Below are 16,458 nucleotides of genomic sequence, written 5' to 3'. Positions count from 1 at the left end.
CCAAAAAATTCAAAAACCTATTTAAACTTTATTTCGATAATTAATATGTAAATTTATTATATAAAAAAGATACATTTAAATTTAAATAATACTACTTTAAAATATTGTATCTATTTATTACATTAAAAAACTATTTTATTTTAAATTTGATAATTATTTTTTTATTACATAAATAATAACAAATTCAACTGCTATTTGCATAACATGTGTCTAAGAAGTTAGTTACTTTAAATATATCAATCTTGTATTATTTTATAGTTTTTCGTTATGGTTTTTAAAACAATAACAGATATTCTTCATTATTTTAAAGACTGGACAACATACATTAGCAGCTTCCAAGCAAATTCAATTGCAAATCTCTTTTCGAATGCATGTTAATAGATGGGAATAAAGTGATAGATATTTATCAAATTGTTACATATATCGGAAGTTCAGAGACCTCCCACAGACTTCTAAACCTGTAAAGCTCCATATGTGTGGACTAACCCGCTTGCTTTTCCTCACTAACCTTCCACTTCCACTTCCACAAGCATTATCTACTTTGATACAAATTTTACAAACAAGTTCCAATTCCGTCAAGAAAATTCGGCAGCCTCTGGAACTCTTGCACTTCGCCTGTGCATCAAATTTGGACTTGAGTATTCAACACCATCATCGGTCGATGAAATGTTAGATGATACAGAAGACTCAGGTACTGTGGCTGATATTGGATTTGGGCGAGTTTGATTCCTCTAACTCTGAGAAGCCAGTGATTGTGCCGTTGGTGCTCCAGAAGAAGGATGCCCTTGAGCCTCTTCAGCAAGTCGTCTCAGAAGATTCACAAGGGTAGGAAGAAACCTTGATGAAATGGAGAGTATCCCAGCCAACTGGCAACAAAATAAAGAAATTACACAAGAATTCCCAATAAATAGATGCATGAATTCAGCAGCATCTCCACTATACTTCATCTCTTTCTATCCTTGTAAATTGTTACCAGTGGGCTGAAGTATAAACTCACTTCTGAGTCACAATTTTCAATACAACTATTAAGAGCTTTTTGCAATAAGATGATGCCCTAGACACTAGAACTGAAGCCCATTTTCTGTGATAGGAGTTTATTGGGACATGGAAAAGCTATCAATTTTCTCTTGTTTTCATGGAGAAGTTCTTATAGTTATAAATTCTAATGAACAAGAAAACACAAACTGCTACATGGAGGGAGCAATAAATTACAAAATAGCTTGTGCTTATTCCTATGGCAGATCTGCAGTGATCACAACATATATAAGAGCATATTAATATATGGAATTTATACTTACAGTGCCATTTTGAAATTCTCCAGCAATGTCCATCTGTACCCATAAGGCTTTTGAAAGTAAAAATGCAACAAACAAAATCACGAGGTATAGTGGATTCCTGTTCAATAGAAGAGAAATGTCAACAAATGGAAATATTGGCTGGAGGACAAAATAAGGAAATATTTTCCTTTATTGAGCATAGAGTTAAAAAAACTTATGTTAGCAGTGATTACTTTAGCAAAAGCATGAATTCATTAAAACCGAGGACAATCATTGCTACAATTGCCCATGGTGGAGGTAACCAGTTGTTGCTGCGCCTATGCGCCTCCTGTGGAAGTTACAAGAATCATTTGTAAGACTACAGAATTGGTTCCAATCATAAGATGAGCATCACAATTGTTCTTCCTTGCATGAATAATCAAATGATGATGAGAATGCAAAAGAGAAAGAATACATGTACTTAATATTAGAAATTTTCCTCCATTATATGAAGGCATCTTCCATCAAATTGTTATGATCCTTGGGTGAGCTCACCCTAGAAGCTAGCTACTAGGGGGAGAGAGCCCAAGGACTTGTATACCAACATCATATTCTTCAATTAACTGATGTGAGTTGGATCATAATATATCATCATGCTTCAACTCCAACGTCCTCGACAGCTTTGCTCTATCAAAACTGGCCTGGCTCGTGGACCTTACAAGGCTAGTAGTAATTTTAATCTGGCTATATGTTCAGCTATCAGCATGGTGCCTCATGAGGCTGCCAGTAGTTATAATCTGGGGTATCGGTACTTTTAAGTACTGCCCAAGCTCATTCCAACTCATGAGGCTACAAGTAATGGCCTACAGCTAGCCACATAAGCAACTATTGGTTCTAATACCAAATGTTGAGACTCTTGGGAGAGCTCACCCCAAAAGCTAGCTAGGAGAAAGCCCAAGATCATATATACCCATATCATATCTTCATTAACTAATGGAGATTTAGATCATAATACAAATATATAGACTCAGGGCTCTCAATTTAGCTGAAGATATAAAGATAATCAGATGGAATGCTGGAAAGACTTAGTCGAGTTTGGGATATAGACTCGGGGCTCTCAACTAGTTTGGGATTAAGACTTATTCGAGTTGACTCTGGAGTGTAGACACACAAGTTTAAATGTTGTGGTATAACACCACCATGTACTTGTTATGCACTGACCCAAATTACAGGGTAACATGCATAGTGGAAAAATGATAGCATAGAAGTGATAATAACGAACCTGTGCTGAAATTGCTTGAGTTATGGTATACTCAGTTTCTGCTTTGAATTGCCTCCATAATGACTTGCACTGAACTGGTGTAATTAGAGTATCTTTTGGAGAAACCTGCATCAAATTTTCTTTGCTTATTCTTGTCCTTATCCAAATCATTGTCGTTCTAATTTCCATTGTACAAAATAAGCACATAGATGCATACATAAACCAACTGAAATTTTCAACAACCATACCTCTTCCCATGTGCTTGAAGCAAGGGGGTCAGAAATACCTCCTATGATTCTATCACGCGAATATAAAACAGCAACAGTTCCATCCATGAGAGAAGAAAAAAGTACATTCTCAATTTTATCTGGCTTCTCATCCAAGCGAATGGCTGTCATGACTGATAATAGTTTCAAAGACTGCAAAATAATTGGAAGATATTTCAGATGCTACTCAAGTATTGACAGACAGTTGGTCATTCATTAAAAAATTATGTGTTCTACCGCAGAGCGCGCATCCTTTGTAATTGTTCTTATATCTTCTTTTCCAGTCCAAACCCTTGGCATAGAATCGTTGTCATGACTGAAAACTGTTGAGAACCTGAAAAATGCTCAAAAACAGTAATTAACAAAGTAGACAATCAAAAGAAGAAATAGTTAGTTTTCCAGTTAAGTTCTCTACCTATCCTTCATGCGTATCAGAACCTTCCCTGCTTCTTCTCTTGCTTTTTTCTCCACCACATTTCTAGCATAATCTCTCAAAGTTTGCACCATTGCATCAATTTTAACTTTATCCAACTCAAAACTAGCAACAGCAGTTGCAAATTCTGATACAGCAACCTCCGTCTGTTGTTGCAGTAGCATTCTTATTGAAGCCCATGTGTCTTTTCCACCAGCTTCAAATAGAGATTCTACAGGTTCAGTTAGTGCCTCCGCAAGTTGTTTCTGTGTAAGTATATAGAGATCCGGTTACTTGACCAAATACTGTGAGCCAATTTTAAGAATACTCATAGATAAAAGCAGTCATGGATCAAAAAAACTGCCAAGAAAATTACCTCATATTTGTTTATCATTTCTGACAACTTCGAACTGCATTCAGATGATGCATGTGCCTCAATATCACGACGAAGTTTCTCACGGACCTTTGAAGTATCCCAATCAGCCTGTCTAACGGCAGCATCTGATAGAGCAGCAATAAAGGTCATTTGACAAGTTGAGGCAATTAAATAAGCCAAACATATCTTGACTACTAGAAACGCTAAATTCTTAGGATCTCACTTAATAGCTATTAGTTTGAACAAATTATTTTGTATGGTATCAGTGCTTCTGATACCAAAATTTCTAGAATTTGAATCCCTAGTTGCCCCCCCTAAATAAATTTCAGCACAACATATTGTTGGTCCATGCTTGTTCAGGCTTCAAGCCCGATAGGCATTCATGTGACGAAGTGTTAGAAACATTAGCACTAGTCTTGGGGCGTCAGCTACAGCTTAAGCTTTTAAGGATCAACTTCAATGACAAGGCCTTCATTAAATTAAATTAGTTGTCCTTTTATTTTCTCAATTTAATACAAAAAGTATTTTAAAAAAGAGTTAAAAGAGTATATTTACGAAATGAAGATAAAAATCCCCACCGAAACAAAAACGTTCCTGGCCCCTCCACCCCACCCCTCCCAATTCTCTTTCCTATAGTTTCACATAAGAATTTATATGATAGATATTTGATAAATGGGCTTGGGTAGAACTCATTCCCAAGAGCTAGCTCAAAGAAAGAGGGTGCCTAATTCGCATATATGCACCATAACAGCCTAGTAACTCGTCGATATGCCGGGTCCAAACCCATCATTGCAGACAAAAAGCTGGCTCTGATACCATGGCAAATGGGCTTAGGTAGAACTCATTCCTAAAGGCTAATTCAAAGGAAGAGGATGCCCAATCCACATATATACAACATAGCAGCCCAGTAATTGGGCAATGTGAGATAAATACAACTTCTAACAACATTAATTGTTACTTGTCTCTTATTAAGAATAAGAACATGAATGCACCAAAGAAAGGGCTACAAGTTGTACTATTTATAAGCATAGTGAAATGATAGAAATAAGTAATTGAAAAAATCCTATTCATAATTGCTCTAACAGCTTTTATATCTCAGATTACTTCCAAATTATAATTTATAACGAGTGCAGAATATATCCAGCTTTCAAGTATCAAACTTTAGGCAAGGATTTGCAAATGGGGGTAAATTTCATATATAAGCTAAATTGTAACCTAAAAAGGAACAGGTAATCCACTAGAAAAGGCATAAGCAGCATTCCATTTCAGCGCAGAATAAGAACATCTAAAAGCATTTATAAATTCATATATTTAACAGTTAATCAAATATTTTCCAAATACAAGAGCAAGCATATGTGATCTACCATGCACATTGAAATACCTGCATATCCTCTTTCAAACTCAAGCATGCAAGACTGACCACAAGTACGAACAGAAGCAGCAAATCCTTCTCCAGATTTCAGGGATTGTTCCAGACTAGTCTTGAAATTTTCAAGTGTTTTAGAACGTAAATGTCCCAAAATCGAAATATAAGCAGGGTGTACCAGCTGCATAACACAGAAGCAACTTGATCTTCAGAAGTCTTAACATGATTTTTAGTAGATAATTTGAGAATCACATATCTGGCACACACAAAAGAAGTGAGTTCTCATCAACTATGTAATGGGACAAGCAGGGTAGAAAAATTTAATTTGAAAATTCAAGCAATTCAAACTAGAGAGAGATGCTGTCCACAAATTTATAAACCTGCAATAAGAGAAGGATATCAAAATGGAATCTTTTGAATTCCATACAGTGTTTCCCCAAACTCGGTGTCTCTGTTTTAGTTCCATGTTGTCATATTATATTATTATAACTATCATATCTTAACAATTCAAAGCCATCATGAAAAGCATAATGATTCTGATCTACTCTCACTTTTTGCCATTGACCTTTCGAAAATTTAATGAAGCAACAATTCCTTAGATCTTTAGAGAGAGAAAAAGAGATGGCTGAAAGTTAGATAAATGCCAATACTCTTCAGATCTTTAGAGAAACTAGTTTTCCATGTATGTGCGTTATCCCGTGAATCTTAACATATTGGACTCATTATTATTTATTCAATCAAACTGAAATAATTATTAAATTTAAATTTAAAACACTGTTAGTATTAAAAAAAAAATAATCTCTAAACATTTGAAAGAAAACATGGACATACAATGGAACTTATCGAGTAAAAATATATACTTAAAAAAATCTCGAGCATAATCATGATATTTTTAAGATTTATTACCAATACTAATACCTCTAAATTATAGTAAATTGAATTGAATTTCTTTATTAGTATTATTAGTTTAGAATTATGTTATTTTTTTGTTGTTTTAATTATTTTAATCAAACTGTATGTCAAATAATCATAATTTAAGTAATTAACCAATTTAACTCAATTTCACTCATATCACTATATTTTATTAATTGTATATTTGTTTCCATAGGTTTTAACTTAATTTCTTTTAGTACATCATATAATTTTTAGTCTCTTATTAAATAATAAATTTAAATAGTTTGGAATAATTAGATTCATTATTATTCACCTAATAAAAAAATTATTTATTATATAAATAATTCACATTTTAAATATTGCACAAAACTCGTTATATTTATAAAATTTATGAATCTTGTTATTAAACATTAAATCTAAAAAGTAGAAAAGTATAATATTATATTTTTACATTTAAATGATATCTATTAATTTTTAAATAGAATATTCATGGGCATTTAATATTATTTCAGTTAAGTTTGAATAAGTATATAAATAGAATATAGAGTTAAAATTTAGTGTTTATGTACTGCAAATTTAATTATAATAATTCATTATTAGTATCTCAAGAAATAAACATTTTCTTAATAACTATTTATGAAAATAATATTCTAAAATTATTAATAGTTAAATTGTCCTAGATCATATTTTTTCTTTTTTCTTTTTAATTTTGAATCTCCATGTCATATGATATTTTAATATTTGTAGCTTAATTACATTTGCCCGTGACTCGTTATATTTTAAACTTGTAAATTAAATTATTAAAAACATAATTCTTTTTTAAAACTTGTCAAATTTATTATAAGCTATTATTGGATAATACATAACAAATTTCTTAATTAGATAGACAATTATTCTTAATGGTTTACCCTAAAAATATGGTTTGCATCAAATGCTTCTTCCGCTACCTATAATGAATACAAAAACTCTTTTGTTATAATCTTCTATTGTTCTATCTCTATACAAATTTTATCCTATACTACTACCCTTCATTACCTTTTCTATTAAATTATACTAGTCCAAATACAATTCAACTTAACAATAATTAACATCCTAATCCAAATACAATCCAACTTGACAATTATTAACAATTGAACTCAAAACATTTCCTAGAACATGGAAGTTACCATGATGGTAGAATTGTATATAACCATTAACAATGGGAATTAATATAGTTATAACATTAAACTTCTTACCTCCAACGCTTTTGTTTCCAACTGTTTCCGTTTTGCATTTCTTACACCTTCATCAAAATAAATTGCCTCCATGTCATATCTAGTTAAAAAAAAATATAATCAGTAAGAGATACCAAATCAAGTTGAAGACCCAAGATTATAAATTTTAATAATTACTAAGTAGCAACGAAGCAAGGTATTAACTTCAATTATGAGATAATATCAGATATGCAATCAGTCTAAATACTCTTTAAGATAACATTGACAATATTTCACATAAGACAATATGCACAGATGAATCTAATTTTGAACAGCTAGACTCAGTTGAGCATCAACCACCACAGACAGATGCAGCATGGTTAACATTATTTAGAATTGCCATAGATGTATACTTACTCGGATAGATAGGTTTCCAAGATAGTGCTCAGCTTTTTCCCGAACCCTGGCACTGTACCAGCTTGTACTGCTTCCACCAATGCCAACCAATCCTATAGAAAACCTACTTAGCTCACCAGATAACAAATTTCAAAATAGTCCAGAAACTCTTAAAGAAAGATAAGGAATGAGAAAATTATGCCAACAAAATACCTCATCAGAGATCAAGCAATTAAGCTTCTCATTGGCAATCTCTTCACAACGAACGGTGGCAACCATCACCTGGTAAACAGATTGAAGAAACATTTAAAATTGAAAATAAAATATATATTCACCTATTTACACAGAAAGAAGGCATTTTATTCACCTTGTGAGCAGGAAGATCCAAATCCTTATTCTCTTTTATAATTTTCCATATCTGCTGAGCACTAAAAGAAAATCCTGAAGCAGGGACAACCCCACGCCTATCACCAGCAAGTCCTCCTGGAGAAATAGAATGGAAGAATCGCTGCCTCAGTTGAGCAACCTGTGTAAGACATCACATTAGATGATGAGCCTAAAACTACCAAATACAATCTTTGAATTATGTGAACCATAATTAAGAACTATTGAATTTGGCCTCGATTTCATAATGCTGATTAGGGTGTGCGCTATTCGGTTTAAACCGAAAAACCTAATAGAAGTTCAGTTCGGTTTACGGTTTTCATTTTAAGAAATTTTATGTATTTCGGTTCGGTACGATTTTTGTGGCAAAAAATTGAAAAAATCCGAAGCGACCGAACTATATATATATAAATCAGTGTGGAGAATTATCAGTTCCTTGTGGTTAGCTTGGTGGTAAGCATTACTCCACAAGGACCTAGGTTCGAATTGCACTTTTGAAATGTTTCCTTTATTTTTTTATTCAGTTTTTAATAAAAATAAAATATACTTTAAAATAATTTCGAAAATTAGATTATATTTTTAATAAGTTTATATAATTGATTTAGTTGTAGCTAATATATTAAATTTGACATAGAAAATATTAGAATAGAAGTTAGTACGTCAATTTAAACAAAAAAAATATATATATATTATAAATTTTTTTATAGTACTTTTTTGAAATATATAATAACTTATTTTGAAGTTATAAAATATGTATATCAACAAGAAAAAAATAGAAGAATGAAAAGAATGGAAAATACATCATTAAAATAGTTTTGTAAATTCTATAACACATTATCTTTTTAATAAGTAATTAAAATTGACTTAATTGTAGCTAATATATTAAGTATGATATAGAAAATATTATAATAGAAGTTAGTAGTTCAATTTAAACAAAAAACTATATAATAAGTTTCTTATAATAATTTTTTTGATCTATATAATAATTTATTTTAAAGTTATAAGATAGGCATATGAACAAGAAAAAATTAAAGAAAGAAAAAATGGAAATCTAGGTACCGAACCATGGGCATCATTGTGGAGCTTAAGCATCTCAACCACCTGAACTATGCCAATCTATTGACATAAAGTAGAAACTAAATATATATTAACCGAATTCCGAACTGGACCGAAATTTCTTGTTTGGTTCACTCCGATTTCGGTTTTAGAAAATTATCATATTTCAGTTCGGTTCGAAAACCGAACTGACCGATGCACACTTGCTGATGACCTTTTTCTCTTGTCACTTTGAAGTTTAAGCTCTATTCAGTAAGGCAAATATATTCAAACTACAAAAGACTGAGCAAGATCAGCGCCAGGATAATGCTATAACACACTAGTAGGATTTTATTGCTAAAATAACAGTCTGGAAGTTGAAAACTGGCACAGGTGACAAACATACGCATTTGAGGCTCAGTAAACTGCTATTTTCATTATACTGGTTACCTGTTCTTTAAACTGCTCCTCCTTTTCTTCATAGCTAGGCAGTGCAATGACCTCTACCTTCATGTCAGATCAAAGTGAAAATACAGCTTGAGCTATGAATGGGGGAGACAAAATGATGCAGAACACATATAAAAATAAGAGAGAATATGCCTTCATACATTGAAAAAGTCACTGAGAGGAGTGTACTTATGAGCTTCGGGTTTAGCAACAGTATGCCATATCTGCAGAAATTGTATAGTTTGAAGATGCTGACTGACACCATTAATTCACAAGGGATAAAAGGCATAACCAGTATATGCAAAAACTACCTTCTGGATATCTTCCCTTAGAACAGGCTCCAAATATTCAAGTGGTGTCTACAAGGATTGTAAGAAACAAAGGATAAAATCTTTATGAATTAAAAAGTCACATTTTAATGGAGCAAAGGGTACTTGGAAAAAATTTATAGAAACTTAAGATATCCAGACCTTCGTTTTATCACGTATAACAAAAAGTAGTGTCGTTTTGCGTGGGCTGAACAAACGCATCATGACCTATACAATACAGAAAATGGAATATCACATAAATGGTCCTATAGAAGCATATTGGGTATAATAAGACTACAGTACCTGAAAAACTGTTTTTAAAAGAGGTTTGTTGGCAGCCTGTTCCCGACCAATGTCATGGCACCACCTGTAAATAGTTTAATGCCTTATTAAAATGACCAGTGACTACTAGAAATTTTGTGTTGGTACACTTGTGTCTGCATGCCTTATTATCCTTTAGTTTCATCTCTCTATGTCAATGACTCAATGTTGATTAAAAAATATCTAAGAATACGTTAACAATTTATAAAGTATCTGATCTGAATTTTATGCAAGATGTGGTGCTATATCAAATAGTAAATTATTCAGAACTTTAAATGATGGAATCACTAAAATTTAAACAAAAGGAGCCATCCAACCGAAGTCAGATATGACTGCTGTCTTGTTTGATCAAGCTGAATTGAGTTAGGCATGTTTCAAGCCTGTCTAGAAATTAAATCACTCGTTGTCTAATCAATTAGACAACAGAAGAAAATAGAGATGTTGAATAGATAACCACATATCCCATTGGAAAGAAGCAAATGGTAAGGAATTCTTGATGAAATCACATCACAGTCACAGGCTCACAGCACATGATCCTTCCTAATCTATGAGCCTATAAACATCAACAGCTAGACTTAAAAAAAAAAGGGTGATTTTTCTGCACAAAAGCATGTCCATTGCATTTGATATACTTGCATATAAACATGAAAATTACAAATATTTTGAAAACCAGATAGGGGTTCTATGCACTTTTCCATTTTGTAAACATGTTTTTCTTTTTTATCATTTGGCTTCATTTATTTCTTCTACATCGCCTCCCCCTTTTGTACAAAACTAATATCCTAAAAGTAGTACCCAAATGCTTCATTTAACAGTAGTACTACATTGAGTTAGGCATATTTTAAACCTCTGTAGAAATTAAATCACACTCATTTGCTAATCATTTAGACAACAAATTATAATAGAGATGTTGAATAAACAACTGTGTCTCCCATTAAAAAGAAGCAAATGGTAAGGATTTCTTGACGAAATCACATCACAGTCGCAGGCTAACAGCACATCATCCTTTCTAATACATAAACCTATAAACGTTGATAGCTAGACTTAAGAAAAACCAAGTGATTTTTGTGCACAAAAGCATGTACATTGCATTTTGAATACTTGCATATGAAACAGGAAAAGTATATATATTTTGAAACCTAGATAGGGGTTCAATGCACTTTTTCATTTTGTAAACATGTTTCTTTTATCATTTGGCTTCATTTATTTCTTCTACAAATGTGACCTCCCCCTTTTGTACAAAACTAATATCCTAAAAGTGGCAACATGAAATCCCAAATGTTTCATGTAACAGTAATAATACATTGATATTCACATCTTTTCACAGACTAAAGCATATAACAGAAAGTTCACGGAAAGATAAAACCAAATACCGATGTGGGTAAATTTCATTTATATTTAATATTGGCTGTATGTCACAATGTACATGCAAACACAAAATTAATTAATGAAGAAAATAAAGTGTGAATATAACAGAGTCATTTCAATAAAGATCTGACAAGTTTAAGGGGAACAATTTCCAAACATGTCATTCAAGCGAGGCAAGGGCCACAGATTTTTTAGCAACTTTTCTCAAGGACTACCCTGAGTTGGCCTGAAGCCACCATTAACTTCATGCAGAAGCAGTTTCATAAATATACATATACATACATACATATTTATGTATGTGTATATATATATATATATATATATATATATATATATATAGATGATGCATCCATCAGTTTACTAGGAGAGAAAGCTTCCTAGTCCATAATGATGAACTTACAGAACTCACATGTTTATCAGCACAATGTCAGCAATTGCCAAAGCGAAGAGGGCACTTTGTTTCTCAAATGCAGTGTCATCCTGAAAATGTAAATCCGAGATTGCTATAGTCAGACTTTGCCTTGAACACGAGATCATTAAATGCAGACTAAAAATCCTTACTCGAACCCATCTGGCCTTTTATGAATCTCTTCTCTCTTCTGCTCTTTCTCTCTCACAGACCCACTAGCTTATGCAGTACCCTATACAGCTATTTGATTTCACACACGTGAAAATGCTATGGGTGATTATCAAATTTTCCATAAGAATAAATTCAATATAAGCACAGATAGAGAATCCATAATTACATTTGGCCTCACTCTGTCTATCTCCCTCCTCCCTTCATCAAGTGGCAGATGCCCACACGGAACCAGGCAGCATTGAATTACATACATGCACACAGAGAAACATGCAACAACGTTTGGCCTCTCCATCTCACAAAAACTATTTAATTTTTTTGAAATAAGGATGTTTCTCATGCATGCGCTCAAGCACAGAATTTAGTAAAAACAATTAGCTATGACAATATCAGACATAAGTATAAGCATATAGAATGCTAGCATTTTTAAACAGAAAATGCAAAAGGAAAAAGTAGATGAGCCACCATCACTAAAACAAAGCTAGAATGATATAAATAATTAGCTCAGCACCTCGCCCCTTTCCCTCCCATCAGTTCCTTCCAAATCCATTGCAATTGTGAAAGGTTCAATTCCAGCATACCTCGCAATCCAAATTCCCTTGGTTGTTTGACTCCTGAAACAGTATTAGATTGTCTTTTATATTATGATAAATGCAAAAGCAAAAAGTGGTAAGAAGAAGCAACAAGGGAAAATCAACTTTCTCTCAAAACTAAGAACTTGAGACACAAAGGATAACCAACCTTCCTGTGTACGCATTCATCTCTCTGAAATTTGTATAGAAAAGATGATTCAACAGGGTGCTCTTACCTATTCGCAAACAGGGGCATATCAACAATGACATAATAAGTTTACAAAAAGGCATTACTATAGAGGCTTGAAAATTTTGTGCATTATGTGTGAGACAATCATAAAAGTTTAAGATATTAAGCAAATTAAGGGAATCATAGACAAGATACAGTTTAAAAGGTTACCACAATTACAACAGAAACAAACTTAAAGCAGAGCTAAACCCCAGTAACATAAAACATTTCAACTGAGAAGGCTCACTTTCATATTTGTAGAATGTATGAAACATTTCAACCAAAATTACATTAAACCACGACCACCACCGGTCCTCTACCATCAGCATCACTACATCTACCATGTAATTACCTCCACACCACCTAAAAGAACTGAGATAAATATTTAAGTGGAAATGAAGATTTTCATATATCCCAAGGTTAGTAGCATTATCTGTTATTATGATTCAAGTTTTTGTACTAGAATCCCAATTTTTTATCTATGGAAGGATTCTGAGGATGGGATCATAATGTATCCTAGAGATTTTTAAAAAATTGTAGTAAAGGCTCAATTACAATTAGGGTCCTAATGAACCATGCACAATTGAACAAACCCAATCTAAATTATGGCAGAATTTGCTCTTTTTAATTGCTCTGAACTTTTAATTTTTGTTTTTAAAAAAATTGGGTTAAGGTTTTAATTACATGAAGAAAATAAGCTTCATTATGATATATGACCTGCTCGAAATATTTTACTTAACATATATTTGGAAATAAAATCAGATGTAAGGTTGAATCCTTTAACAATCTTTCACATATCAATACATAGTTGCTTTAGAAATTGAAAGCATAAACTTGTCCTACTAGATACAGTATCTTAAATAAAGGTCGTTACATAGTTGTTTTTGGGCTTGCCATTGTGTTACAGGCTAGAAACTGGTCCATTATAGCCATTATACACTATATATACCACAATTTTTCAAAGCTATATGTAAATATGAGAATATAAGAAAGAATCCGATCACAAATCTTACATCCCACTCATAGCACCCTAAAATAACCAAAATGTGTTTACCATTCAGAACCCTGACTGGGAACTTTTTCTTTATTTTTAGTGCTTCAACTGCACTATTTCATGAAGAAACTAGAGATATTTTTAGAAAGAAATTCTGCGTTAAAATTTTAAATTATTGAGGATATAAATTGTAATTTGTTAAACATTAGAATTTAGGGTCCTACTCGCAGCAGACACATTAACACAGGCTAATATCCAGATTTACACCAATGAATCCAGAAACCTAATATCTGTGATCAAAGTTATAGTAGACAACGGAAGGGGAAAAGAGAAAAGGAGCAAGTTTTCCACTTTTCGAACAAAATTGTAAACTAGCACAGAAAAGAAAGCGAAAGTTAGGCATTAAAATATAAAACAAATAACTGTATTAAGATCCCAAAACTTTAAGTTAGCAATTTTTCTCTGCTCCAATGGATAATGCAGGAAGGAAAATGTTACAAGACCCTAATTAACATTGCTATAGTCATAAAACTGCCAGGACATAAACTACATAAATTCCAGCCTACAATCATTACATATGAGCTCCAGAAATTTACCAAAGTTAGGACAACTAGCATTGGACTGGAAGTAGAAACCTCTTCTGAGTGCTGCATCAGTTTAGTTCAGGTTGCTAGAGATGGCTTATCTCTAGAATAAGAATAAAGAATCAGCTAGTTCAACTATACCTAGAAAGATCTAATATTCATGCTAAACCAGTTGCACAAATAACATAACATAGTTTGAAAGATCGAATATACCAAGACAATTGACCAAGAGTATCAGAAAATTCAATCTAGGAACAGAACATTGAAAATTCAATCTAGGAACAGAACATTCTTTTTTTTTGCTAAGTTGGCTTCTTAGAGAATCAGCTAATTACAGATCTATTAAACGATGTAACTCTTAAATAGAGCTCATTCAATCAGAAAATTGTTACATTTTTCTTCCCAAAGAAAAGACTCATTTCTAATATGTACATCAGAAAAGAAAATCTCAAGACTCTGTGCTTTCTAAAGATTTAACTTTGAAGTTCACTAACATAAAGATCCCAAAATCAGCTAAAGCTACCAATCTTAATAAAGTTCAATCAGTTGAATTCGACTACAATAAATAGAAAGATTAAAAAAACATGATATGGGTCTTTTCCACAAGAACAAGATTTAAGTTACAATGAGCTCAATTCTACTTAACTTTATTAAAAATAATAAAAATGAATAGCCAAAATCAATTCACATCAAAAACCAATCAAAAGCAATTGATTAAAACGAAAACGAAAATCAATAGGAAGAAAGACAGTACCGCTACTTTGTGGACCCATGATTGAAACAACTGCATAGGAAAGACCACAATCGGAGAGTTTAGTAGTCCTAACGAAGTTGTCAAGACCAACCACATTGAAAACGCCATTTCCGTCAATCAACTGGGTGGAGCAGCATTCTTCGGCCATCAATTTTTGCTCAAAAACAGTACCAAAAACACTCTTTGAATAAGTGTTTTTATTCAATTGATTCTCTTTATTAAGTAAGCAGAAGAGCGGAAAAAGTAGAGTAGGAGAAGCAAAATAGAGTAGAGAGGAAGCAAAGAGAAATAGCAGCCGACTTCTGTTTGTCTGTTTTCCGCATCATTATGTACAGGAGACATTAGATGGAAGAATCTCGTTATGCGTAAAATTGCTGTTTTTTTCCCTTTCCGACTGTGATTTTTTACTTTCTTTTCCATTTTTTTTATTTTGTTTATTATGGTTTCAGACCCGACTCCATCCGTGATCTACAGAAAATAAACAATTAAGGGACTGATTACCATTTGTCTCCTATTCTTTTACCTTTTTAACATTTAAAACTTATAATTTCTTCAACCGTTTATGTTATAATTTTATACTAGAAACTTTCATCAATATAAGTAAATCTAATTTTATATTACTTGTTTTTTATTTTAATATAATACATAATATTTTATAATTTATTTATTTCACTCAAACTTCCTTTATCTTTTAATAAAAATAAATACTACATATTTTATTCAAAGTTATAGTTATGATATTATAATTAATAAAAAAAATTATTATTTAATTATTAGATTTATTAAATATCGAATTAATTTGAAATTATTTTTTTATAAAAATAAAATAAGATTTATTTAGTAAAGATTAATTTTAGCAGTTTGTACAAAATAATTATTTAATATTTTTTGGGTCTTATTTAATGTAGTTGTTCTTATAATAAGTATTCACATATTTTATTTCAGTATTTTTATATTTCAATAATATGAAATTAGTTGTTTATTTTCGAAGAAAGATGATAAATTCATTATAATAGTCTAAAGGGTTTTAATGAATATACACATAATTGGTATTATTATTACAACCAAACATCAACTATGAACTAAATCTAGAAATAATACTTTATTATAATGCAAATCTCATAATCATAATCACTTTATAAATTTTTTTACAATGTATTATGCATTCCTTCAAATTCATATCTACTAGTTAATATAAACATATACAAGATAACATATAGATTTAAACATATCCCTTCTATTAGAAAGTATGCTAAAATATGGTTAATTATTTAAAAATAGCAGCGACTTTTGTTTGTCTGTTTTCTGCATTATATATCACAAGAGACAATAAATAGAAGAATCTCGTTAATTATTGTTTCTTTTTGTTTTCTCACTATGACTTCTACTTTTTTTTTATTTCTCTTATTATACTTTTTACGGTTCCAAAACCCAACTCAATCAATGATCGAGAGAAAATAAACAA

At 31.8% G+C, this 16,458-nt stretch overlaps 1 protein-coding gene across 4 annotated transcripts; it reads right to left on the bottom strand.

Moving 5' to 3' along the window:
* Positions 1 to 344: 344 nt before the first annotated feature.
* LOC8286556 (protein ROOT HAIR DEFECTIVE 3 homolog 2) lies at positions 345 to 15,470 on the bottom strand. 4 transcript variants are annotated; one of them, XM_002515778.4, is made up of 22 exons: positions 14,994 to 15,470; positions 12,602 to 12,668; positions 12,372 to 12,474; positions 11,693 to 11,763; positions 9,898 to 9,961; positions 9,757 to 9,822; positions 9,598 to 9,645; positions 9,448 to 9,510; positions 9,290 to 9,346; positions 7,788 to 7,946; positions 7,634 to 7,702; positions 7,442 to 7,533; positions 7,067 to 7,145; positions 4,953 to 5,118; positions 3,572 to 3,696; positions 3,199 to 3,461; positions 3,021 to 3,117; positions 2,766 to 2,936; positions 2,539 to 2,643; positions 1,511 to 1,605; positions 1,299 to 1,395; positions 345 to 866 (listed from the first exon to the last, which is right to left on the bottom strand). In XM_002515778.4, exons 1-22 carry the CDS (start codon positions 15,139 to 15,141, stop codon positions 732 to 734), a joined length of 2,340 nt encoding a protein of 779 aa, XP_002515824.2. In that variant the 5' UTR covers positions 15,142 to 15,470; the 3' UTR covers positions 345 to 731. The 4 variants fall into 4 exon arrangements, with proteins under 4 accessions (XP_002515824.2, XP_048228843.1, XP_048228844.1 ...); XM_048372886.1 differs by lacking the exons at positions 12,372 to 12,474; positions 12,602 to 12,668; positions 14,994 to 15,470 and adding exons at positions 11,845 to 11,932; positions 12,030 to 12,335; XM_048372887.1 differs by lacking the exons at positions 12,372 to 12,474; positions 12,602 to 12,668; positions 14,994 to 15,470 and adding exons at positions 11,845 to 11,924; positions 12,030 to 12,335.
* Positions 15,471 to 16,458: the final 988 nt, after the last annotated feature.

Source organism: Ricinus communis, chromosome 4, assembly GCF_019578655.1.
Source record: "Ricinus communis isolate WT05 ecotype wild-type chromosome 4, ASM1957865v1, whole genome shotgun sequence".
Classification (NCBI taxonomy): Eukaryota; Viridiplantae; Streptophyta; class Magnoliopsida; order Malpighiales; family Euphorbiaceae; genus Ricinus; species Ricinus communis.
Note: the sequence above shows the minus strand (reverse complement) of the source record. Positions and strands in the feature narration are given on the sequence as shown.